General features: G+C 42.0%; 1 protein-coding gene across 3 annotated transcripts in view; it reads right to left on the reverse strand.

Moving 5' to 3' along the window:
• Window positions 1-10,175: 10,175 nt before the first annotated feature.
• VCAN (versican) overlaps window positions 10,176-26,485 on the reverse strand; it is a 98,818-nt gene continuing 82,508 nt past the window's right edge. For 2 of the 3 annotated variants that reach the window (XM_039566763.1, XM_039566764.1), the window contains 3 exons: window positions 14,081-14,225; window positions 13,402-13,584; window positions 11,685-12,943 (listed from right to left, as the gene is read on the reverse strand). In XM_039566763.1, the coding sequence (XP_039422697.1) occupies window positions 12,813-12,943; window positions 13,402-13,584; window positions 14,081-14,225 (459 nt within the window). In that variant the 3' untranslated portion in view covers window positions 11,685-12,812. Of the gene's footprint in view, window positions 12,944-13,401; window positions 13,585-14,080; window positions 14,226-26,485 lie in introns of all 3 variants that reach the window. The other variant, XM_039566762.1, reaches the window with a different exon arrangement.

The following is a 26,485-nucleotide window of genomic DNA, read 5'->3' on the forward strand; positions in this document are numbered from 1 at the left end:
AACTACTGAACTTTACAACCAGGAAAAAGAAAACTTATCAAAAGTGCTATATAAAGCCAAAATTTCACTATTCTAGTCATTACCAAAGACCGAGAACTGAGGGTATTAATGCAAATATGAAAATATGAACTGTCCAAAATTAGTCAGGAAACCCTCTGTGTGCAGAGGATAATTGTGCTTTATCTGGAGTATCTAGTGCAGGTTTGGCTTCATTCTAATTTCCCACACTGTCATTGTAATTGCAGGAAGAGTTGGAATTTCTATAGCAGCTTCCACCCACGACGTACAATATCTGAAAACACAATTTTAAGTAATATTCAGCTTCAAATGGCAGTCTACCACCTTCAAGAGACATTAAGCAAACCCCAATTAGAACGGAGTCATGCTGAAGTCTAGGGGTCTGGAGACAGAGAGCCCAGACCTCAGCTGTTGGTCCTGTGACAGGAGTAAGGGATTATTTTCTCCTTTGGATAACTCACGGAATGCATAAGTTTTTTTTTTTTTGTAGCCACCAACGTTCATAGATGTGCTGGTCTATCACGAGTTAACCCGTAGGTGAAGCTGAAAGAAGTGAAAAGAAAGTAAAACAGAAAAAAAAAAAAAAAAAAGGAAAGGAAATCTTTTCTTGCAGGCTGTTTCCCCTTGCAATAACCCTCCTGTGTGTGACATCTAGCGTTGGCTTGCTCAAAGGACAAGACTCTGTGAGCCCTGTGCCTGCTGCTGGGCAGCTCTGCAGCAAAGAGGCGGCAGAAGGGGACATCTGGGGTGAGGAGGTGATGGCATTGCTGTCCCCATCTCTGTCACTCCTGTGCCACCCCTTGGGTGCTGAAGGGATTGATCCTGACACAGTCTCTAAAGGAAAGAAGGGAAAGGACCTGGAGTTCAGAGAGGTCATCCAGGTCATCCCAACCACTCACTCTTGCCACAGGGTGGGGGGAAAAGCGCATTATTGTGATGTAATTATTTGATAACAGGTATGAAATTGGTTTATCCAGTCTAGAAAGACTATTACTAGTAACAAACCTGAAACGAATTAACTGAGTTTATTTCCTTTAAGGAGTGAATAAAAGGGAGTTTTACAGGGGACAGTGCACAAGGTCGGTTCATAACCAGAAATCAGTTAAGGAATGAAACTTCACTGAGCAAGCTTTAGTGCTCTAATTTCCATACAAATTGCGAGGAATGCCCGAGTTGTGTTCCACATCCTCAATTGGATACAAGTGCAGTGACCACTGCCACGAAGAGTCATTGACATTTGCAATTGCAGCCCTTGTCAGTGGACAGGTCCAATAAATAAAGCACAGAGGAGAGGTTTTTTCAGAGGATCCTAAAAGTATTATAGGGAAAAAAAAGCTGAACAGAAAGCTGAACAATTCTTGTGTCCCTCAATCCTCTTGATACTGTTGTAAACCTACGCCCAGCTCTGCACCTTCTTTGGAATCCCACCTTTATCAGTTATTGCCAGGAGAAAAATACAAAATCCTCAGGAGCCTTTCTTGTTGACTGGATGACAGGGAGAAGAAATACGCTTTTAAGCAAGTGGTTTTTAGTTTCCATTTGAAACAGTATTTCTGGCTTAAGATTAAATTTGCTATTTTAGCCAAGGCCATCTAGGGATATAAAAAAAAGGGAAAGGTTATAGGAAGGTAGAGGATTTTTCCTTCCTTTAACTAATCTAGTTTAGAAAAAGACATTTTTACAGGGCAGAGAAAATTAAACCCCTTCAATCTTCTGTTTCAACAGAAAAACTGAGAAAGAGTTGCTGGGAGTGCAGTCCTTTCTTTTTTCCCCCTCAATACAGAAAATATTTAGGTCAAACTCCAGAGATTGAATCTGCATATCACCAAATTTTTGCGGCCCATCCACACAGAAAGAGTAACTTGTAGTCCACCACAGCTTCAGATCACTGTGGTAAGATCCAAGGATATTCCTCCTCTCTGCAGGAGAAAACACGTGGCACATTTTCCTTGTAAAAAGGCAGAAAACACCACAAATTCACCGGCCACATGAGGTCACTTTTTCTCATGAGCTGGAAACATCAACAGATGGAGTACTTGAGACTTTGGTTTGGCCTGTGGCTGCCAGAAGCCAAATCAGATTCTGAGAGAGACACCTCATGTTGCAGGGGACTGTAACTAATCATGGAGCTAATAAAAATAACTCTGCCCATGCTCAGCTACTAACAGGAAATAAAACTCCAGAGGAGCAGCAGGGAATCAGAGGCCTGGGAAACTAGTTTAGAAAGTGTTGGCTTATAAAATACTGATATTTAACTCAAAACAGCTATCACAGTCCATAGCTGGTTGCATATGATTAAAAAAAAGCTAACATAACAACCTCAAAGTCTGTGGACACTAATCCTTAGGTGGAATCTGTTAAATTACAAACCCCTGTAAATCTCTCTCAGTTAACACATCACAGAAACTTGTTTCTCCTTCTTTTCCCTTAATTCACCTACAGAAATCCTTCCCCACACCCATATTTTTATGCCTGAGGGGGAAGAGTTTTGTGTATTCTTTCTGTGTGCTGGAGCTTGACCAAATGGTCCTTAAATGGGCCTTGTGTTCCTTCAGTAAAATACACAAAGAAGGAAAAATAAACTGATGTTTCTGGATTGTTGTTGTGTGAAGACAGACTGACAGCTTTGCTTGCAGCTGCTGAAGGGGAGGCAAACATTCCACCTTCCTGCTTCAAGGGTAAATCTGAAAATTGGTCGTGATCTGGTCAGAAAGGCCAGTTTTCTCGTGAAGTTAAAAACGTATGAAGAGGATAAAAACCCAAGCAGCAATTTCTATGAAAACACACTTTTTAACACTCTCATCAGTGTTCTCTGCTTTAATAAAGGATACACAGTGCCGCCATGAAGACTCAAATGGTACAGGCAAATAATATATATGTTTTTTCCTCTCAGTTCCAGAAACTTTAATAGAGGTCAGAATGAAAAATGTATTAAAATCACTGGAATTTCCCAAGTCAGTTCAAAATAAAATTATTAATAAAATGCACATAGTAGTTGTTGGTGCAAATGGTTATGTCTCAGCATTGATTTTGAATGAATCTCTCTCTGCAGATCACCAGAGAAGTTCCTTTTTTCCCGTGCACCATGAAGGCATCAGATTCAACTCTTTCACCACAGGCCGAGTAATATTTGGAGGGGGTTCTAGATTCTCCAAATCACTCAGTTATGCAGCCTTCATTAAAAAGCAGAAATGTTCGGCCTCGTGGTTTCCTAGCGAAACCTGAAAAAATAAAAATTAATTAAAAATCAGTTACATTCCAGCATTTCCTTGTGATGCAGATTAAAGGGGTGGTTACCACCATGGGAGGAGGACTGGGGAAAGCCTGACCTGTAACCATGAGGGGCGGGAGGGTTTGAGATTGGGGCTGAAAGAAAACGGTGAGCACAGTAGCCCCCAAGGCCTCTTCTACAGACTTGTAAGCAAGCCTTAAAAACTAAAAATTCATCTGTGCTCATGGTGATGCCTTAGGTTTTAATATTTTTCCAATCCTGTGCTTCCCAGTGTGTGACTCTGCAGTTCCTTGTGGCCTGTTCACTTCTGCTCTCTGTGCCAGGCAGACACAACAAAGCCTCTCTGGGCCTGCTCTCCAGGGACACCCAGACCCTCCTGGGCCCAAAGTGTGTAAACCAACATCTTAAGAGGGAGGTGAGCTTGGGGGAACTCCATCATTAACTGAAGCTTTAATTGGAGAATTCACCCTGCTATGCAAATGAACCAAACCTATAAGAGTGTGAAGAACTTGTGACCTGGGGTCCACCTTGGCGTCCATCTGGGCAGTGGCCTCTGGCTCCCCAGGGGTACCTTTGAAGGCCTTTCAAACAAATCCCTGCCTTATTCCCTTACTCCTGTCCAGTCTCTGTTTCTAGGTGGCCTCTCAAGGCACCAGCAGCAAACAGAGTTTCCTCACGGCACATTTTCTCTCTGAATATTTGATCTTGCTGATAGTCGTGTTCAGAGCTCCAACCTTGCCATTCTGAACTTGCTCCTGAACACACAAGGAAGAAAGTCACAGGCGTCTCATCATTTGTTTTTGACTTTAAATCAGTAAACACTGCCTTTGGGCCTAATGTTAATCACACTGCAAAATCAAATACTGTGTGACAACAATACATATTGGATCAGAGCCTGAAATCTCAGGTGTGCTGAACCATTTTGTGTTGGAAATTTGTTTGCACAAGCCCAGACCTAAATGAAGAACAAGGTGTGTGGAGGTTTAAAATCTCATACGACCTAGTTCTTTATGCTTATGCATTTCCTCATGATCCTTGGATGTATGTATTTACCTGCAGGATGATGGTGTAAAAACATATGGCTTTTTGGCATTGCTCATATACTGATTATTAATTAGTACAGTCATTCTTTAATCTATTGTATTTTTTTCTTCCTGGCCCTGATTCATGTCAGATCAGACTACATAAAACTGGTAATGATATAAAACCGGAATTGTAGCTACCCAAAGCAATTCTTTCAATAGCTGAACAGCAGTATTAATTATCAGTGAACAAAAATACATGCTGCAGATTTGCAAGACATCTTAAAATTCAACCTCATTTTGATAAACTCACAGGAATTAAAAGTCTCTGAGTCACTTGGGAATCTATCATCAACAGGAATAATTTTTAAGGTAGTGAATTTTCCCTAAAGATACCAAATATTTTCTCTGTTCAGGTACTTTTTTTCCTCTTGAGATTTTGGGGAAAAAATTCCTGATTGGTTTCCTTTTTTTTCCTTTTTTTTTGGTCTCACTTTTCAACTTACTTTGTTTTTTAAATAAATAATACAAGGAAGCAAATAAAAGATTTTTCACATCCATCTCCCTCGGTGAGGGTATCTCAGATATCTGTTAGGCAGCTGCAGGAAAGGTACAAAACAGAGAGATACAGTCCCTTAAAATGCAAAAATTTCCATTCTGCTACTATCACCTGTCTGGCTGTTTCATCCAGAGATGTTTTGCCCTTGGGCAGAGCTATATGAGTTTAATTTTTCTGCGCATGTGAAAACGAAGATGTCGTAATTATGAATAAAATCCATGTATTAAATTCTTCCTGGAGTTTATCTCATTCCTGAGTGTGGAGAGGCTGATCTTGGAAGGACACTTACTAACCTCTACTAAAACTTAACGCCGACAATGAGTTTTTCATAATATTTCTCTAGTCTCCAGCTCTTCCTCCTCGCCTGCTCGTGAATCAGATATGTAATATATTAGTAGATTTGCACAGTCTATTCTTAATGTTTGTGCCCATTTTGATGCTTTTCCTCATTTTTAAGGAAAGGCTGAATAAAGCACCTCCTTGTGATTAAATTCTATGATTTCACAGAATCACTGAGGCTGGAAAATCCCTCCAGGACCATGGAGTCCCAGCTGTGCCCAGTCCCCACCTTGTCCCCAGCCCAGAGCACCGAGTGCCACCTCCAGCCCTTCCTCGGACACCTCCAGGGATGGGCACTCCAAACCTCCCTGGGCAGCCCCTGCCAAGGCCTGAGCTCCCTTTCCCTGGGGAAATTCCTGCTGCTGTGCACCCTGAGCCTGCCCTGGCCCAGCCTGAGGCCGTTCCCTCTCCTCCTGTCCCTGTTCCCTGGCAGCAGAGCCCGACCCCCCCGGCTGCCCCCTCCTGTCAGGGACTTGTGCAGAGCCACAAGGTCCCCCTGAGCCTCCTTTGCTCCAGCCTGAGCCCCTTTCCCAGCTCCCTCAGCCGCTCCTGGGGCTCCAGCCCCTCCCCAGCTCCGTTCCCTGCCCTGGACACTCCAGTCCCTCAAGGTCTCTCTTGACATGAGGGGCCCAGAGCTGCCCCAGGATCTGAGGTGGTCCCTCAGCAGTGCCAGCACAGGGACGGTCACTGCCCTGCTCCTGCTGCCACGCCATGGCTGGGACAGCCCAGTGGCCATTGCCCTCTTGGCCCCTGGGCACCCCTGGGCTGTGTCCAGCTGCTGTCACCAGCACCCCCAGGGCCTTTCCCAGCTTTCCAGCCCCTCTGCCCCAGCCTGGAGCTGCAGGGGGTTGGTGTTCTGGACAACCCTTTCAGTGAAGAAATTGCTCCTAATATCCCATATAAACCTCCTCTGAGTGGTGTAGGGGAGCAGAAAGAAATGTGTTTCCCTCACCACGCAAAGTCAGCAATGTGTCTGAGGGAAACGGGGTGCAGGGGTTTGCATCAGACCTCAGTGGTGCTGTGCCCCAAGGTTAATGAACACAGGAATAGCTCCCAAGGTGACCCCAAAACACTGTGTGACTGCAAGGTCACCCAACAACCTGTGCAGTTCGGTCAGACCATTAACTCTACTTGCCATAAAACAGCTCAGAGGTGTGAAACTGGTCATTTCACATCCAAATTCAGGTGGGTATCTGTCCTTTGGTTTGGGACCAATCCAGTTAGCTACTATCCAGTATATTGCCAATCTCAAAAGACTTTTGTAGTCTAAACCCCAAGTTTTTCCTTAACTTTCACATTTGGAATATCTTCTTCAGGAAGAACCTCCCACTCCACTCCCAAGAGCAGCACTAAGTGGTGCTGGATGTCCAAAGCTCTTATCTTTAGAAGCCATTTCACTCCAGCAGTATGTTAATGTCACTTCAACTTGAAAAATCCCTGTGTCCACACAGCCTGTCATTTTAAACTCTAATGTTTGCATTTACAAGTGCAAGTTAGCTGTTCCTAACAATTTCCAAGGACCAGAGAGTGACAGGAAGTGTAGCCCAATTGTGCAAACACAGGCTAAAAGGACTTGTCTTAAAAAAAAAGGTCCTGAAGGACTGAAGTAGATTAAAAAAAAAAACCTCTATAGACTGTAAACAAAAAGTACCACCAAAGCACACACACATTTAGGCCAGTTTATCAAAAACTAGAATAGCATATATGTTTTATCATCTATAGCTGCTCTACTGATGTGCATTTTCTGGGGGTGTCACTGTCTGATTGGTCTAAATTCATTGGTATAAATTCAAATTCCTGCCTAATACAAAGCTAGCCTAGACTGATCTTCCATTTTCAAATCAATACCCATGAACTTTTTCTCCCGTCACCCTTCCTGCATTTCCATCTCCCCCATCAGAATTCCCTTTCTCAACGGTTTGATTTCCTGATGATTTTCTCCCTTCTTACTCTGCCTCTGAAAACGTCAGCCTGGGAAGCTTTTCCACAGGGAGTCAGCCAGGCTGAGAGCACGGGAAGGACGTGGGGGAGAAGGGATCACTATTCCAAATCATATCTTTTCCCTTAAAGCCTCATCCACTGATCTGTCAGTTATGGCACAGTGCAAGGGGACAGAACTTTTCTCCAGATCCTCTTGCAGGGATGAGGGAGATGGGTTCTGCCAGCTTTAAGGAAGTGTAATGTCTTTGGCACCATCAGTGCCTCTGTCCTGGGTTCGGGATTCTCCTTATAACCTGGAAGGATGAGAAAACCAGCACCACCTGTTCAGGCTGCTGAGAGGAAAATATCTTTATTTCCCCCAAAAGCAGAGGGGAAGATCTGGCATTTCAGCCTTTTACCATCAGCTGTTTTCAAGCTCCAAATACCAGCCTGGCTGCAGCATGGTTTGACATTCACCAGAATACGCAGGTTTTGTTAACAGAGCACTCATTCCCATGAAAATGCACTTTTGGGAGACACAGGGGCTGTTACCCTGCTGTGTACTAAAAAATCCATGCATTTTGGAATTTTTGATCCTTGGTAAGAATTTTTGATCTTTGGTAACCCAAGATCCTTTTGATTCCTGGATTTTGGATCATTGCTAAGGATTTGAGTGCATCTGGAAGCTGCCCTGGCTTAAGCAGAGGTGGAAGAAGTTGCCTTCAGGGAACCAAAGGAATCCCTCGTTCAGCAAGCAAACAGCACCATCAGCAGTATCTGGTGCTTCTTCCTCCTTTCCCAAGCTTATTAAGAATATTTATTTTGACAAAGACATGGTACTTTTGTGAGCCCAACATTTGTTCTAACTCTGAAAAGAGCAAACTGGGTTCCTGCTGCCTTTTGCAATTAAACCAGCTGCTTAGAAATGTCAATTTTTTCTTGTTCCCCTTTTTATTTTTTCAAAGCTGTGAAAGAACAGGGCCTTTAGTGAACACTCAGATCTGCTGCAGATCTTTTTGTGTGACCTGTGCCAAACCTCTGCTTTGCTCTCTTCCTCTACCAAGTAGGAACACTACGTGCAATTATCACCTCAAAGACTGTAAGAAGCACAGGGCCCAAATTCCTGCCATGCTCCTGCTACTGGATACAGCCACACCATTTATTCCCCTCCCTAAAATGACTGCCCTCCTGTCTCAGTAAGGATTTTTACTGCCACAGCACTGCTCACCACTATGTGATGTAACTTCCAGAGCTTAATCCCGGCAGCCTGGTAATTGCTCCTTACACCACTGCATCCATGCAGGACCACCAACAGTGTTTGCCTTCCTTTTACTTTCTCCTCCAGCCACCACAGAATGCAGCTGCTGGGCCATTTTCAGCTTCATTTCATTTCTCCCACCTACTGGCATCTGGAAATTCTGGTACTGTCGTGAATCCATTCCTGGCTCAGCAATAAATTCCTCAGTAGCAGAACTCAAGGTTCTGCTTCTCTGTTTTATCAGCATTTACACAGTGACTGAGCCTCTGCAGCACTAACAGCTGGCAGCTTCCCCACTTTAAAGTATTTATTTGCTATGGAAAACAGAATTTGCCACCAAATTGCATTGTAAAAGCTCTTAAACTTCCCTCCACGTCTGCTGCTGAAGGGCTGAAATGAAACACCTTTTTCTGGATGATGTTTCTGTCCTTACTTCTTGTCTCTGCCGTGCTAACAGGTTTTTGTGGCATTCAAGGTTTTGTCCATGTTTGATCCAAGCATTGTTTGCATCTTTTTCACCATTCATCAGGAAAAACAATGTGTTCATAGAGTCCTGGACACGTCACTGCTTAAAATCGATAACACAATTTCTGTTTTCTCTGGAAAAGGAGGGATTTGCCTTTTTGCACCAGCTGCTGCAACTCCCATGGCCCAGGGATGGTCTCTGTTGGTGCTCAGGGCAAAGATGTCACCTACAGAAATGAAGATTTTTCTCTTAAAATTACTATCACAGACACTGACCTTAACCATACCCACATGCTGAACCTCAGTGTTCCTCCAGCCACTGCCCTGGCAAAGCAGTGTCTGATCCCAAAGCCCTCTTGGCAGCAAATCCTTTCCACTGGCAGCCCCCTGCCTGCATCCTGCTGGCCAACTGCTGCAATTCCAGGGACATGTGTTTTCTCCTACAGTTTCTGATGAGTTGTGATGTCTCAGGCAGGAGATCCCATTAAACCAAAGAAGTTCTGCCATCATGGAGCTGTCTCTATCTAATTTCATGAGGTTGTGCATCTATTAGGGTGTAGCTGGAAAAGAGGAATGTGTGCACCAGCCAGCACCTTCTCTTGCTGCTCGAGCAGCTCTCCCAAAAGACTTGGCCTGGCTGATCTCTGCCCTGTGTGGTGTCAGCCTCTGGGGTGCACTCCAGGAATTCAAACAGCGTTTGAAACACACGAAGGGACAGGAGGATGTTCAGAGCAGAAATGGGTACTCTGCAGAGACTGTCATGGGCAAAAAAATGCAAAATCTGTATTCAGATCATAGAACCAGTGAATAGTTTAGGTTGAAAAGGGCCTTAAAGCCCATCCAGTGCCACCCCCTGCCATGGGCAGGAACACCTCCCACTGTGCCAGGCTGCTCCAAGCCCCAATGTCCAGCCTGGCCTTGGGCACTGCCAGGGATCCAGGGGCAGCCCCAGCTGCTCTGGGCACCCTGTGCCAGGGCCTGCCCACCCTCCCAGGGAACAATTCCTTCCCAAGATCCCATCCAGCCCTGCTCTCTCCCAGTTTGAAGCCATTCCCCCTTGTCCAGTCACTCCAGGCCCTTGTGACATCTCTGGTTTTGTCTTCTATCCCTCCACTCCAACCCCAGCATTGTTCCACAGAGTTCACAGATGCTCCAGGTGAAGGAATGATGGTGTTTGTCATGGTAGCACCCTGACTTCAGGGCAGAGCCAACTCTGTGACACGAGTGTGTGCAGGGTGTTGGTACAGAAACATTTCAAGGTTTACATCAGTATTAGAGAAATTCTCCAGAGCTGAATAATTTGCCATTCCCTGTCTAAATAAACAAGCATGGGTGACAGGTTTTTTTAGGGTTTTTTTGTTGTTTTTTTTTTTTTAATAAGGAATGTTGTCAGTCCTATTTTATTATGCGTAATAGAAGGAGGTGAAAAAAAAAATCAATATAAGCACTGCATCTAACCTAATTAAAACTACAATCACAATGTTATCTGAATGTCTTACAACATTGTTTAAATCCAACAAGTAGACAAGAAAACAACAAATCTATGCAGGGTTTTTTATACATATGGTGAGAAAGTTTGCAAAGTGTTAAAATATATTTTCTGTTCTGTGTGTTTCTGGTACAAGGAAGTGATGTGTAGATTAGTGTATATTTATGAACAGAGCCTTGACTTTTACAAGCAATAATCGACTTCAAAACATACAATGTATATCTTAAAATATCCCCTAAAGCTGCTCATATAAAGTCAAATCCAGCACCTACTAAAGTTCAGCCAGCTGACTCTTTGACTCCAGCGGGCACTTGACCAAGCCCATGGTAATTGTGAAGTACCTGACAGTCTGGTTGTATTCATATGAAAAAAATCACATTGCATAGATTTAAACAGGAAGACATGCAATAACAAGACAAGTCACAGTATAGCAGAACCTTGTTTCTTTGGTGAAACAGAAGCAGATATAAAAGTTACAAAGATTTTAGACTTTCATTCACAAAAAAAACCCCAGACATTCACATTATACACTATACAAGATAATAATATAAATAGAGAAAAGTATTATGTGCATTGTTTGGGGGCGAGGGGTGGGGAATGGACCGGCCAACGCGGGGAGGCCCCGCCACGAGGGTGGGGAGCAGCCTCTGCCATTCCTCAAGATCAGGGGATGTTGTCTGGAGCTCTGGTTTCAGCTCCCAACGAGCTGTGGCAAGGTCACTCCATGGGCAGCTCTGCTATGTTGGCTGGGTTTCAATCCTTCTCCTTTCCCTCTCAGTTTTTTTCCATCACAACCCCACACGAACACAAAGGCGTAAACCTCGCGCCTGCGTGTATTTTTCATGTTACTTTAAAAGGTACATCCTAAGGAACTTACTTTATTTTCTTTTTTTTTTTTTTTAATTATTATTTTTTTCTTTTTTTCTAATTTTTTTTCCTTTTTTTTTTTTTTGTTTTTTTTTTGTCCTGTGCCCAAAGGTGTGCAAGGCACTTTGCAGGAATAACAGTCCTTTCCGTGGAGAGGCCGTTTCAAACGTCACCTCCTACACTCACTGTACACATTGAGGTCAGCGGTGGCACTGACCAGGGCAAGAAATCATAACAGAAAACTCCTACGTACACACTGCACCAGCTACAGCCTAGAACCAATCTGTGCACACACTTCTTTAGAGAAAGCCAAGATCCTGATTCTTCTGTCGGTCACACACAGTTCTCACCCATCTAGCCGCAAACAAATGATCCTGTTTAGCAGGAATTTTGTTCTCCGGGGAAAAAGAGCAAGCTGAACTGAGAGATGGTTCCAAAAGTGGAGCTCAGGGGCTAATACTGCACTGGTGAGCTCTTTGAATCTTCTTTGTATGGGTAAAATAACATCCAATAAATTAAATCAGTATGGCTTACTTCATTTATTTATGTACGCTTCACAGCTGCAGCATTCATACACAAACATTCATTACTTTATAAAAAGATTAAAAAATGGTTATATATACAAAATTATTTACTTTTTTGATTTTTGTTTGTTTTTTACAAAAAAAAAAATCCCCCAAACACCAGGTCTACCTCCATTTTAGAATGCAGAGACCTGTAATATAGACCTTGTGGTTAATATTGTGAAAGTAATTTTTTTCCTTTTTTCCTTTTTTTTTCCTCTTCTCCAAAAAAAAAAAAAAGTGGCCCTGGTTGATAAAGTTAATGTATTAGCACTTGGAATTTTACAGGCTCTCCTTGTCATACACAACTCCTCCACGCAGTCCTTTCTCACGTGTGCTGAAGCTGGAATGGAGAGCAGAAAAAACTTTCCATATTGCAGTCCCTAGTTCATGCTTCGTGCCACTTTTATGTGCTCTGTCTAAACTTTTCATCTCACGGGACACAAACTGTACCTCGGGTGGGAATTGGCACAGTTCCCATTAAAAAAAAAAAAAAAAAAAAAAGTCATGTCACTTGTGTGTTTATCTTCACCTGATAATTGCAAATTTCAGTCAGTGAAGTCATTATTTCAACCATTTCCAGCCTAGGTAAACAACACAGAAACAACGTCATAAATGACTGAAGACCTCTGAGGCCGTTCTAACCATAAATATGCCTGAAATTAGTGTGACTTTTCATTTTATATACAGGATTTTAAAAACAACACACAGTCAAACAACATTAAAATCATCTTATTTACATTTTCATTGGTGCTAAAATTGAGCTGTTTAAATATTGCAGAAGGCTGGTACATATCATAAAACGGTCCACACCGATGGCATATAGAAAACTAATAATCTTTATAGGCTGGAAATGGTTTCCTTTTATCCCCATAAGCACTTCTCCTCTTTTTTATTTATTTCTTAAATTTTCTGATAAACACCGTAATTTTTTTTAAATTTTTTTTGCAAAACGCGTCGTGAATACTGCAGTCCATAGTTTCAAAACGATTTAATAATACTCCTATAAGTGATAGAAAAAGGCACAGAAAGTTATGACTTTGGCTGAAATGGTGGAAATCCCCATTCACCATTTAGCTCTCAGCGCCTCGAGTCCTGCCACGTCCTGATCCAGCGGTGGTAGTGCTTGGACGAGTTTAACGACGTCCCCTTGCCCGATGAGGAGTGTTTGTAGTAGTATTTCTTAGAGTAAGTCCTTTGGTATGTGGAGGCTGCAGAGAGAAAGGAGGAGAGAAAAAAAAAAGAAAGGGAAAATCATTTAAAATTAAAGTGCAAATGGGCTGGCTACACTTCAGATCACAGTTCCATTTACTCTTGGTTAATTAGAGGGTTAACAAATGATTAACTGGAGCTGTGACAGTGTCACAGGCATGCACCCAGTTGCAGAAAGAATCATTAGCATTATTAGCAACCTGTTGATTCCAGGATTTTTCTAACAGTGTTGCTGCTTACTTTAAAATAATCTTAATGCCTTCTGCAGAAACAAAACAGGAAAATTTCAATTAGTTTTGGAAGTTTGGTGTATTTTCCTGCAGACAGAATGAGCAGTATGGCTGCCACAATCTGCCCTGCCAGCTTTGCTCATCTCTTACAATACATGTTCATTACTTATTAATGGTTAATTAGCACTGTTTCTGGTTTGCCACTGGTTTGCTTTCAGAGAACTCACGATTCATGCAAGTAATTTTAGGCATATCCCATCGTCCGTTCCCTTGGCACCGGATGGTCGGGATGTGGCGCTGGATGAAACCATCTTTGCAGTGGTATCTGATGAGGGAGTTGATCTCGTAACGAGGTTTCATCTTCCCGAAGGTCTTTGCGTTTTCCACCACAGGAGGCTGACCACAAGCCACTGAAAGGAACAGAGAGCATCACCCAAAACTTCAGCTTGTGAGCTCAGTTTGAACTGGGACTGACCTGTGAGCAATGGCTAAGGGAAGGTGACAAGGGACCTCAGCTGGACTCCCAAGAGGAACATCCAGACAAGGACAGGGGATCAATCTGTCCTGTAGATCTTCAGTCTCATAAACCAAAAGTGATGAAAATTGGAAAATGGCAGACATTGTGGTTACTATTGTGTTTTTGTTTTAAATTCTAACATAAATTCAAGCCAAAAAGTTGGCATACTCACACAAAGAAGTGGTTTTTCAAAAACCTGAAAACCAGTGAAGTTACTACAAGCATTTAAGGAAAAAGTCCCATTTTCAAGACTCTTCGTGTCATCCTCAATGACAGACCACTCAAAAGGACTTAAAACTGATCCATCAAGGTCCAGAGAACATGTCAAAAAGTATTGAATGGCAATTCAGGAAATTATGGTTTTGTCACTGGAAACATGGTTTTTGTACCTGTTCCTTTCTTGCAGGTATAAGTGAGGTGATAATTGCACGGGACATCATTCCACTGCCCGTTCTCGTGCCAGATTATAACAACACAGTCTTCTCCAGCAGAAAAGAAGCTGTCTGGCTGGTTTGGTCTCCAGTTCTCATATTGCTGCAGAAAAGAGAAGCAAAACCATCATTCCCAGTGCTGGAGAATATTTACATCAGCAAAAGAGCACATGGCATCACCTGTGGTGAAGAGCAATCTGAACTGTTTGAATCAGGCTGCTAAGTATGGGCTGAACAAAGGTAGATGTATAATATCTTCCCACCCTATTAAAGATCATCTCAAGGGGAAAAATAATCTGGTCTAACTTCTCATTTACTGTAAACTGATGTCAGGTGAACAAAACAAAGAGACACGAAGAAAACTGGATCCTAAGTGTGTCTAGAACATTCTTTCCTACATGAGAGTCATAAAGTATAATGCAAGAAAATAGAGTAAATAGCCCATAACCTTCATTAGTCCACATCTACTAAGTGGGAAATTACAGACTGACTACCTAGACTCGGATTATTTATGACACTGGATGACTTCATTCACTTAATGAAGTCATTCCATAGGATGATGTGCAGAATTAAGTGCAACGTAAGTGAAAGAGTCAGAATGTGGCCCCTGAAACCACTGGAGATTGGTGTTTCCACTAAAAATCCTAGGTGGCAGACTGAGCCCAGACAGCAGCCTCTCAGCTTTAGAAATGGTGACCCAAATTCTGCCCTCTGTGGAAAAACCAGCTCCAGACGTCTACAAAAATATATGAATAAAAGCAGAAAGCGATTCTTCAAAGTACATTACTTTTAGAAGTAGAAATCTGTTTTTTGGTATGTGAAAAACAAACAAAAAAAAAAACCTCATAAAAGAACCTTCAAATGGCTATGAAGTATCAGCACAATGTCATTTCTGGATGCAAATTTCGGAGGATTCAGTCTGTTTTTTCAATCAGCAGGAAAAGTAGCAACACTTTTGTCAGACTGGTTGAAACCTGTGCAGCAGTTCTTGTCAGGAGACATACAGCCTCCTGTCCTGGCAGCCAGAAGAGGTGGGATAACCCCTCTCCTTGTTCCCAAACAAAGCACAGGAATCTGAGATTTGCATGATGGTATGTCAAGAAAAGAGAGAGAATATTTGGAAACCACTCCTAGTGATTTTTGCTGGGATTTCTGTTGTGTCACTCTGGGAAGAATTTAATGAAGGATAAAAATAGATATCTGTAAGAACTGGAATTCACATAAATGCCAGACATTAACCAGGCAGCTAGCCCCTTGTATGGGCAAAATGACACAGTTTCTACAGTGCTTATATTTTCCTCAGTGCTTACATCTTTCTGACCAGAGCTGGCCCGTGTAAATGTCATAAAAGTTTAGCTTTCTATTTTCTCAACTTTGTGAAATAACCCCTATTCACTGCTTGGGTGAACACATTTTAGAAATAAAGTTAACATACCCCACACAAGTAGTATTTACCTTACAATGAATCAAACTGTGAAAGGAAAATGAGTTAAATACTTAACCTTTTCCTACCACGTGTCATCTTACCCATCATAGGTTTTAATTATCCAGGCAATTTAACCAGCACAGTCCAAATAAATTTGCTCTGCACTGAATTTATTACCTCTAATAAAACATCCCCCTTTTCATTTGGAACTAAATTAACTCCATCTCAGCTTTTCAGTGTTTAATAGTCCTAAATTGCAATGCAGACCAAGTCATTTACTCAAGTCCAGACTCCATTGACTTTCAAGAACGTGTGAATACACACACACAAAAATGAAAGAAAAATGCAAGGTTAGTGGCAGAAAATTTCATCAATAATGTCCTGAGAGCAAAGGAAAGATTTCAACAAGCCTTGCAGCTGTTTCGTGTGGAAATGATCCTGGAGAGCTGCTTGCTTCCATAGGGATGAGAGTGTGGGAATGAGGGCTATTTAGTGGTTATTGGGGGCGTGTGAGCTGGAGGTGCTCAGCAGCCTGTCAGCTCCCACCCTCAGCACACAGACTCCGTATGCTCTTACTTGCCTTGCCAAAATGACTCCAGAATTTGTGTTTGCTTAGCTGGCAGGACTGCAGTGTAGTGGCAAAGGATTACATCTAGGCCCTGTGGCTTGTTCAAGAATGTCTGATATCCCCCAGCATAACTTGCTGTTACCTCACATCTGATATCGTCATTGCACAGATTTATTTTGGCTGAGGAGCTCTGATTTTGCCTGAGTCTGGTGCCAGAATTGCTTAGTAGAGGAAGTTCCAGACTGCTGAATTGCTTTCTTAGGTCTCCACCCAGCTCCTCTGTAGTTTTTCAATTCCTTATTTAGACACTGATAATGGGACAATGATACAAGGAGATTCTCACAGTTTGAGTGGAATGAGGCTGCTAGAAAAAGAAATTAATATTTTGCTTTTCTCTTATGGATTAAGTCTTTGCATGACCATAAACATGACTCTGGTTTTCACTTAACACTAGTGTAGATCTGGGGTGATTGCACGATCTCCAGTAAACCCATATCAGCAAAAAAGTAATGGGAAAAAATCTTTGGCAATGCTCTTAGCTGCATCATTCATAAGACAGAACCTAGATAGGATCAAATACTTAGTGAATACATGGAAGAGAAGTTGCTGTAAGATTTCTAGTCCTTATTAGAAATATTTACACTGGGTGATTGCACAGAGTGACCTAAAAACCTTCACTGCTCTGGTTTTTAAGCAACATTACCACAGCAGATGTGAATTTTTTCTCTGTATTAACATGCAAAGCACTTCCAGACTGTATATTTGTGGACATATAGTCTGCGTTATGTACAAGACTCAAAAAACTATGTGCTTCAGAGGAGGTTTGGCTGACCACACTTCTCCTCCAGCATGTTTCACTGAGGTGGTTGTGGCAAGGAAGGTTCAGAGCAATCACAGAATCTCAGAATTGTTTGGGTTGAAAGGAACCTTTAAAATCATCCAGTGCCACCTCTGCCATGGGCAGGGACACCTTCCACTAGACCAGGTTGCTCCAAGCCCTGGCCAACTGATACAAAACTCGGCTGAAATTTTTTATTCTCTGTGTTATTTACCACAACCCATCCTTGGTCAAGCCCCGACCTCTGGCTCAGGCAGACACCACTGTGCCACCCACTCTGTGAAGCTCTCAACACCCACGATGGCAGGGTAATTGGGACTTTTCCTCAAAAACCTGAGGTTTCTGTGTAATCAGGTGACTGCAGGACCTACCCCCAGGGACAGGAGTTGGGTCTCTCTACCTTCATTTTGTCCTTGGGGAGCCACCACTCTGTCTGACCATCATTGCAGGACAAAAACTGGAGTTTATACTTTTTATGCCTTTAATTTTACTGTAATCACTAGTTAATCTTCCTTGTGCTTTTTTGGCTTTATTGCTGAAATCAAAGCCTTCTCTGTCACACTGGATTTATTAGTTCTGTATTTCTCTGCTAAAACGCCCCAAAAATTCTCCTGCAGAGTGTGGATGGTCCATGGTAGAGCTGGAGCTGAGTTGGGATTCAGCTCTTTAGGCTTCCTACGTGGCACTAGACAATGCACTTGGCTGGCCATTCCCAGCCCATAAAACAGGGAAAATATATTCTCTTGCCTCACAGGAGGAGTTTGGATATGATGGGTTTCAAAAGCCCATGAGGACGTTCTATTAAGTTCCACATTTTTGGGGGAGGATTTCCTTATATGGCATTGCATAAACTCACAGTCATGTTGGGTGGCAGAGGGACTTGTGACATAAAATGAGCTAAAAAAGCCAGGACTGTCGCAAAATCTGTAAAGCAGAAAACTTTATTAGCCAGTCACTACCTATTCTCATTCAGATGACTGCTAATTAAACAGAGGGAGCATAATCTTCCTCATGGTCAAGATCCCACCTCGTGGGAGATTTGTTATTTAAATTCTCAGATAAGCAGCCTTTCTTGATGGTCTCATTTCCTTACTAATGGGTAATCCACTCAGGTGGATCCAGGGGTATCTCAGCTTTGTGACACTCCTTTGGGAATTTCAGCCATTCCTTTATCTCCAAAAGGCTCATCAAGCGCCTGAGATCAATCACTCGGATTTTGCATTCCTAAATAGTCAACAAGCACTGTGTTTAATGAAGCACAATAAAATAAACCACTGATGCCAACAAAACTTTACTGCTTGACCTCTGTATCGTGTAAAGGCCAGTAATCTCCTGCACACGACTGAAGCTAGGAAATCATTTACTTGAAATACATCTACTTAGATTTACAGGTTAAGGCTTTTCCTTCTGGGGAAAGGAGGCATGTTTTCAGCATGTTTAAATAAGCTTAAAGCACAAATCTGTCTCGGCACTTTTTGGCGCTCATAGTTGTGATTTTTATTTCCCTTCATTCCGGCTACTTCCCTATCTGATTCCTCCTTAATGCCAGACTAATGAGGCAAATTAAAGAAAAAACAACAATGGAAGATGTAGGGACTGGCTGACTGGACACTTTCCGTGCCATTTCATCTGGAAGTGAAGCAACATTTCCTGGCTGGTATTTATCACTAAGCTGAAAACACCACTGCAAACCTCACTGGCTATCACCCTTTTCTTGTCCTGCCATAACTCTGATAAGAGCGGGAATACTTTTTTTTTTCTTTATTTTTTTTCAACACAATAGCAGACAAAGTCTTAGAAATCTTTATCAGGAAAGTCCCTGAAGGAGTCCCTCACTGTGGGGGTTGTTATAATTGGACAGCTTAAGTAAAACTTACATCTCACTTTCAGTGAGTCTCGGGAATTACTCGGTGGCTGAACTACAGGATCTGCACGAGGTTACAACGAGCACATGGATCAGTCCAGGAAACCCTCATTTGTGACTCATGCTGCTATACAGCATGGATGCTGTTACAGGAGACACTTGGAAAGTTTGAACGGGATTGCATTTCTTTTCCACAGGAAAAAAAAATCAACCAGATTTCTGTGAAGATTTGGCAATGTCTGAAATACTTCCATTAAGTTCACCTAGTATTTAAATGCATTTATACGTGGGAAAGACGATAAACTACCTTATAGTGCAGGCTCTGTTTCACTAAAGTTCCCTCCAGTGCTGCAAGGGAATTTTCTGTTTAATTTTATGAATGGGAGCAGTCTGACAGAACTCACCAAAAGCATTTTTGAGATTAAAAACTCCATTCAGTGAGTGCTTAGCACATACCTTGATTTAAAGGCATGGTTCATGCCTTAAGGGGGAAGATCACGGGGAAGATCACATGCAGGATTCAGACAGATGCTAAAATAATTGCCTGAAGGAGGAACCAAGTGGGTACATAAGTCTTTGCTGGGAGAAACTCAAATCAATTTGAAGCTCCTATATTTAAATCTATCTGAAAGCACACACAAAAATCACACGTTGTGATCCTGGTATTTTTATAGGTCATAGTTGAGTGCCTTCCCTTTAGCTCTTAATCTGAGTTTTATTTGCATAGGATTTGGGAAACTGGCAGGATTTGGACCAGGCAGGAACCCAACACTCCCCATGACTGAGTCACACACTGTGAACAAGAGAAACTCCCAGGAGGAGCTTTGCTAAGGTCTTCTGCTTCATTTGCAGGGGTTGGGTTTTTGGTAACAGAGAGGTGGAATGTGCTGAAAAACTTTTTGAGCCCTGTGCAGCAGCTTTCAAAAAAAAAAAAAAAAGAAAGGGACTCTGAAAAGCATGCACTAATGTGTGTCTACGGGTATGCACGAGAAGTGATTGCGGATTGAATAAGCAGGAAGAGCTCTGCAAAAAAACAAATAAATAATTTGGGAAAGAAATCTAATGAATTTAAATTAAACCAGTGGAAAAAAAGGCTACCTGATGAAATTGAAACACAAAAGCACTGTCAATCCTATAGCTTTGGGAAGAGACGATTGTATGGCGGGGCAGATGAGTAGCTCTGGGATTGTTCTTAAAACAACCCCATAGAACGACAATTTTTCCCTGAGAAGCAGAAAGCGGTGAGCGTGGCAATGAAACCCCGCTAGGTGACACTGTCTACTCACAGCAAAGCCCACAGCCGCTCCAGAGGGATAATTACTGAGAAAAGACACCTCCTTCATTAACCCTTTCAAAGATAAATGAAGCCGTGGACTTTTACCTGCTCTTTACCATGTTTTGTTGTCAGAATAATAGCTTTCATCCACTTCAGTTTTGAGGGTATGCTCTGTGTGATGGGCTCTCAGACGTCACTTTAGCAGCTGAGAAATCATGTTAAAAATGAGTGGCAAAGACCTGGAGAAGTTCTCTTGCCACAGGGCAGGTGTTTTACTGTGGAACAAAGTGGGGTCTGGTGTAATTTGAAGTGTTGGTTTGGTGTAATTCACGTTCTTTTTGGAGTCACGCTGACACGAATATACATTGGCAGCGTGATGCAGATTGTGTGGGGTGTGACTGAACCTTTTCGTGCACAGCTACCAGAAGAGCCACTGGGAAAAAAAAAAAAAAAAAAAAAAGGAAAATCCTGCACTTTGTCAACAATTACTGCAGGTCTGAAACTGTCCAAGAATTTTAGCCCAGAGTAACAAGTAATTTCAGCCCAGCAGTAAAAAGTCTCTGAAGTAACTGCTGACCCCCCTGGTAAAAATAAGACAAAACCCCACTTTGTCCAAGAGGCCCTTCCTACCACATCCTGAGCCAAAAATATACCTGTCATTAATAATATTATATAGTTCTCCTCCATTTAAACGCGGGTCAAATGAGCATCTTAAAAAGAGGCCATAATGACTGACTGCAGCACAGAACCAAAACATTTGGTAGGTTTAAAATCTCCTTCTCCAAGGACCCTATGGGACATGGGCACAATGAGCTTTTTGTTTGCAGCTGACTACAGCACTTTTTTAGTTTGTTTGCTTTACTTAACCCTCAGAGGCAGGCTCCTTCCCTACCATACTCCACGCTTTTTGTGTGTGTGTGTGTGTTCAATGAAGTTACTCTTTCTGAGAGGGGTGCAGTTACAGATTTGCTCAAGCTAAAGCCTTCTGATTCACTGACCAATAAAGGAAGGAAAAGAGAGGGCTTTGTTTTTGCCAGAATTAAGTTTCTGGTTTATTTTCCTTCTTTTTTTAAATTTTTTTTTAATGTAGCTCTTAACACTGACAACCTGAGGAACCAGCTTTGCAGAGCACAAAGCATAAACGCCCCTGTGCCAAAGGGGAGGAGAACCAAGACAGGGTCTCTGGACAGCTTTAAAAGTGGCAAAATGCCCTGTCCCTTTCCTGGCTGGCAGCACTCTCCGAGTGACAGACAATCTGGCCACAGACACTGGCCAGCTCCTTATTACAGCACTAATCTTATGTAATGGCAGTGAGCTCACCGCCCTACAAAGTACTAATTATCAACAGCGTTTTCCAGGGGATGTGAATAACCCCCCTCGTGGGGCGGGGGGCCCTGGGCACAGCCCCAAGTAGCTGTATGTGCTTAATCCATAACATGAATAGCTCCAAAGGGCTCCTTCTCTGCTGTGCCTGCTCACAAGGGTCCTTAGCTGGGAAACGCCAGCAATCCAAACACAAAGGGGGAGCTGCCTAAAGCAACACCAGATTTTTTTTTTTTAATTTTTTTTTTTTTTTTTTTTTCTGTTTGGATGGGTGTGCTTTACAGCTGTAGAAGCTACCATTCACAGAGCTTAAGTGAATTATTTAAATTCGATTTCCCGGGCATATTTTCAAGTGTTCCGTTGTGTCCTCTTATCCCTCTGATTAATTATTAAATGCCTCTGCTGATAATGTAAGTTTTGCTGTTCTGTAGTTTGCACTGCATCACGTTTAAAGTATAAAAAGATCCAAGTAGGCAAATTCCTCTGCTCCCACAGTTGTGTGAGTGTTTGGGCCTTGCTTTCTTCTCCTGCAACACAGTGTTATTTCCCAAATGTGTTTGTTTTTACTGCTTAGAGCTTTTTATGATAATTGTGGGATGAAGATTGTCCTTGATACATACTTGAAAGAGTTGTTCACTGTTAGGGCAATGCTGGGAGAAAAGTCTGCAGTAAAGCGCAAGAGCAATTTAGATTCTGTAATTTTCTAAATGTAAATAAAGACTACATACAGCCATTTTCATTCCACTGTAGAATGTAAATCAGAGGGAAAATAATGTTCTCCCACACCAAAGCCAACAGAACAGCCCTATAACTACCCTGAACAGAAGAAAAGCAGAGCTAGCAAAACATACTCTAAAATACACTGTATTATTCTCTCCTGCCTCTTGAATCTATCAATGTAATCATACCTGAAATGTCTGGAGCAGAAATTGGCTTGATTTTCAGGAAGTAATGAATAACAAAGCCCTAAAAGAGCTGGAGTGCTGCGAGTTCTCTGAACACACCTCAGGACCTGCTCTCACCACCTCCACCTTTGAGGCAAATTATCTGAAATCAGGGACTAGGCAGATTTGCCAAAGTTTTCAGCTTCCTGCTCGTCCCCACGACCTCAGATGATGCTTCTAGTCCCAGCCCAGGCTAGTGGCCGTGGCCCCTCATCTCCAGCTCTCACTGAACTTGCCCCACATGTGAGGATCTGGGTTTCCTGAAAGGACACACACTTTTTGTGCTGCATTAACACAGCTGCCAGCAACTCCTTTCTCTTCATATGAAAAAGGACTGGTGAACCGAAAACCGGTTTGTTGTGTGGCTCATCAGCTCCAGAACATGAATCCACCTCTCCCGAACAACAGAACTACCAAAGAAGTTCCTTCTTTCAAAAAGAGAAAAAATAAATAAATAAGAGGGGAAAAACCAAAAAACAACAACAACAAAAAAAAACCCCAAATATAAGCAAATTGGTCTGGCCAAAAGAAATGCCAGTAATGATATATCAGTCACCTGAAAATCATTGTCTTTATGGAAAATGCCTCCTGAGCTGACAATTAAACTTTAGGCCATGAGAGGTAGGACACAACTACTTCAGTCAAGTAATTTTGCTCTTCTCAGGCCCAGTCTGTGTTTGGGTTGCAGTGGGTACAAGCAGCTGAAAATGTGTGTTTTACCAGCAGATGGTGAGGTTTTATCTGCACAGCTCAGCCCCTGGCAGATGATTGTACCATTTTGGCTAAAAGGCAGGAAACTGCTAACTAGTTTTGAATTAAAAACCACTTTACAGCTAAGAAACAAACCTGCCAAAACCCCCTAAAATCTCACAGATAGTGATGCATCAGACATTTCAGAGAGGTAAATCAAAAAGCCCCCTCAAGTTCTCTACTCTGGAGCAGAACTTGCAATATTGTGATTTAGGAGTGGGCCTGGTTCTCCTTTACTAGGATAATTTCTCTTGTCCTAGAAGGTTGTTTGGGTTTTTTTAATGGAAAACAGGCAGACTCAATGCAAATATGGACAAAAGTCGTGTGGGCTGAGAAGATTTAAATACTATTTCTTGCTTTCTCACTGGCTTTGATTGTACTTGCTTCACTGCTCCAGACATCAGCATTTTCCTCCAGGAATTCTGAGAGCTGGAGCATGTATTTACAAGATCACTCTTCATCTTTTCCAAAGCTTGCTTACTGGCATTATTTTTGCAAGTTCAACATAAATTCCAGTTGAAGCTCAAAAAATGTGCACAGGAATAGAGGGGCTTTTTTTTTTTTTGGACTGCTGCTACTGCTGGTTTTGACGAATTGTTAACAGAGAACATTTTCTACGGGGGTGAAAAAGAAGGAATTCCAAGGTATCAAAGGTGGCTGATTATGCTTATTCCACTATTAGGCACCTAAACAGTCTTTTTCAGAAAGGCTGAGAGCCTGTCAAGACTACTTTAGGTTCAGTGTAGGTTTCCCAGTAAGAACCTTAATTCTAGACTCTCATGTACATGCTTTGCCCAAATATCATATTTAATGGTGGCTAGCTGTTGGCCTCAGTTTAAAAAAATCCAGAAAAACACAACTTGTCAGGGGCTGAAAATGTCAAAAATTACTGATTTCCTTCCATTGAATGCATTGCTTCAAAAATATTTTAGGTACAAAGAAAGAAAAAAAAAAAAAAGGTATTTGATCCCTTTTCCCAAAATTGCCAATAAAATATCACATGGCAAAAGCTGTGGTGGAACCTGTGGTTCAGGGATTCCTAATTCTAGGGGCTTGTTTCGGTTCAGAAAGAAAATTCATGTGACAGAGAAATCACTAAAACTTGTCACCCACAACATGTCTTGCTGCTATTGTTGTTGTTGTTAATTTGCTTTTTCTTTTAAGTTTACCAACCATCAGAACTGTTAGGGGTTTATTTTTAATCCATTAGACTTCATAAAGTCATGCAAGCATGATTTTTTGGATTAAACCAAGCTGTTATTGGAGAAAATTCAAAGAAGTATCAAGATAAAGATGAATGTGCACCACTTGTAGCTGCACAATTACTTTTCCGATAGCATCTCCAAGAAAACTGATATCAGGGGGATCCCCACCAGGCTTGACAAATGTTCCCCTATGCCAGAAGTGTTGAAAAGAATTGTGGATAGATAATATTTATTTGGAGAGTGCAAAGAGTTGGGAAACAAATTTAGAAACAGCTGAATACAGATGCACCCTGATGCATAAAACACATCAAGGCTATTTAAATTTTGGCTATAGGCAAGAGCCACCTCTAAAACACAGTTAGAACCTGAGCATTGGTGTAATAATGCTAATTTTTATGATCACAAATTATGCTAATGCGTTTAAAGCTATCATGAATTCTGCTCACCTGCAAATGCATAAAAGATGAAAGTTTTCTGCCAGGATAGTATTTAAATTCACTGCAATTTTAGGACATCATCAGGGAAATAGATTTGATGCATATATTTAATTATGTTATCATTCCTATTAATTACTAGAGAAGTAATAAATCTCTGTAACCACAAGAGTGGTTAGAAATTATGAGAAATGAGTTAAAAAACAGGGAAAAGGGAACAAATGAGGCAGCTGCTCAGAACTATGGGATCCAGAAACCATATGGAAGAAGTTATGAGGGAAATCTATAGAAGCAATGAACATAAATGATTTCAAGAGACACCTAAATTGTTTCCGAAGGAAGAGACAGAGGGAAGTTGTTAAAAATGAAAGAAAAATAAGGTGGAAAAAAGATCAATCAGAACAGAAATCTGTTGGACAGATGGTACCACTCTGTTCCTAGAATATCTTAATTTCTTAAAATTGAAAATTACAGTCAAAATATAATGCTCCATTCAGTCAGCAGCCTGAATTAAAAAAATAGCATCTCAGCTCTAATTTTAATTTCCTCAAATCCATAGAATCACAAAGTGCTTTGGACTGGGAGGGACCATGGGCAGGGACACCTACCTTCCACCAGACCAGAGTGATTCATCATTCACTGGTACAACAAACCTGTCTTTGGAATATTTAAGCATTTATCCTGTTTTGCACTGCAAGGTTTGGCGTCTGGAATCACCGGCGGGTGCCTTGGTCCCAGCCCAGATGCCCTGAGCCACCAGGCAGACAACAGAAACTTCCACCACCGTTTCCCACCCCTCTGTGCTGTCACCTGCCACACACTGCCATGTCCTCAAGAAAAGTCTCATTTATGTGCCATTTCAGAGAACGTCAGGGCTCCGGTTATTTACATGAAATGGCAATAAATAAAGCCTGCCTTGGCCCAGGTGTCTTTCTACATCAGCTGCAGCAACAACACCTGGGCCCAGATGCTCTCCGATTTAAGAGTTCACAACTGGAAGGGAAAATAATAAGCAGTTTGGGCTTTTTCTTAATGTAATGTGCTTCAGTGGGTGCTCAACAGCAAATAAATCACCTGTCCCTCCTGCAGAAGGGATTATTTTGAATGGGGAAGAGCTTGATTTTTTCCTGTGTCCATCAGCCCTTTGACTTAGGTTCATTGATCGTGGCTGAAGAGGTTTTCCATCTCCTTCTGCTGATTTTCCTTTTTGTTTTAAGGCAGCAAGAGGTATCAACAGCATCTTAAAATTTTACAGGTAAATTATGGGTTACAGGCCTCCTGAACCAGCTGAGGTTGGCTGCTGCAGAGCTGCCACACAGAGCAGGCTCCAGAAATACTTGTGAGGCTCCTCTGTGCACCCCAGAGACCCAGCAGAGAGCTTGGATGCCAGATCATCACCCAAAAATGCATCCTGGTGAGTGAGGAGAATTGCCACACATGTCCTTGCACAAGACGAGCACAAAGCATCTCCAGCAGAGACCCTTAAATTACCACAGTCTCAGATTTCTGAGTGTTTCTGTTTGAATCCTTCGAGAGTTCCCACACATACAATAACAGGAACTAAGAAAAAGACTTTAGAACTAAACCACAAAATATTAGGTGTCCCAAAATGAATTTACTGGCTGCTTGCTTGGGTCCATATTTAGTGACAGGGTTTTGAGGTTTTTTTTGGTTTTTTTTTTTTGGGGTTTTTTCTTTTTTTATTATTATTGTTATTTGGGTATTTTTTACCACA

Source organism: Corvus cornix, chromosome Z, assembly GCF_000738735.6.
Source record: "Corvus cornix cornix isolate S_Up_H32 chromosome Z, ASM73873v5, whole genome shotgun sequence".
NCBI classification, from domain to species: domain Eukaryota; kingdom Metazoa; phylum Chordata; class Aves; order Passeriformes; family Corvidae; genus Corvus; species Corvus cornix.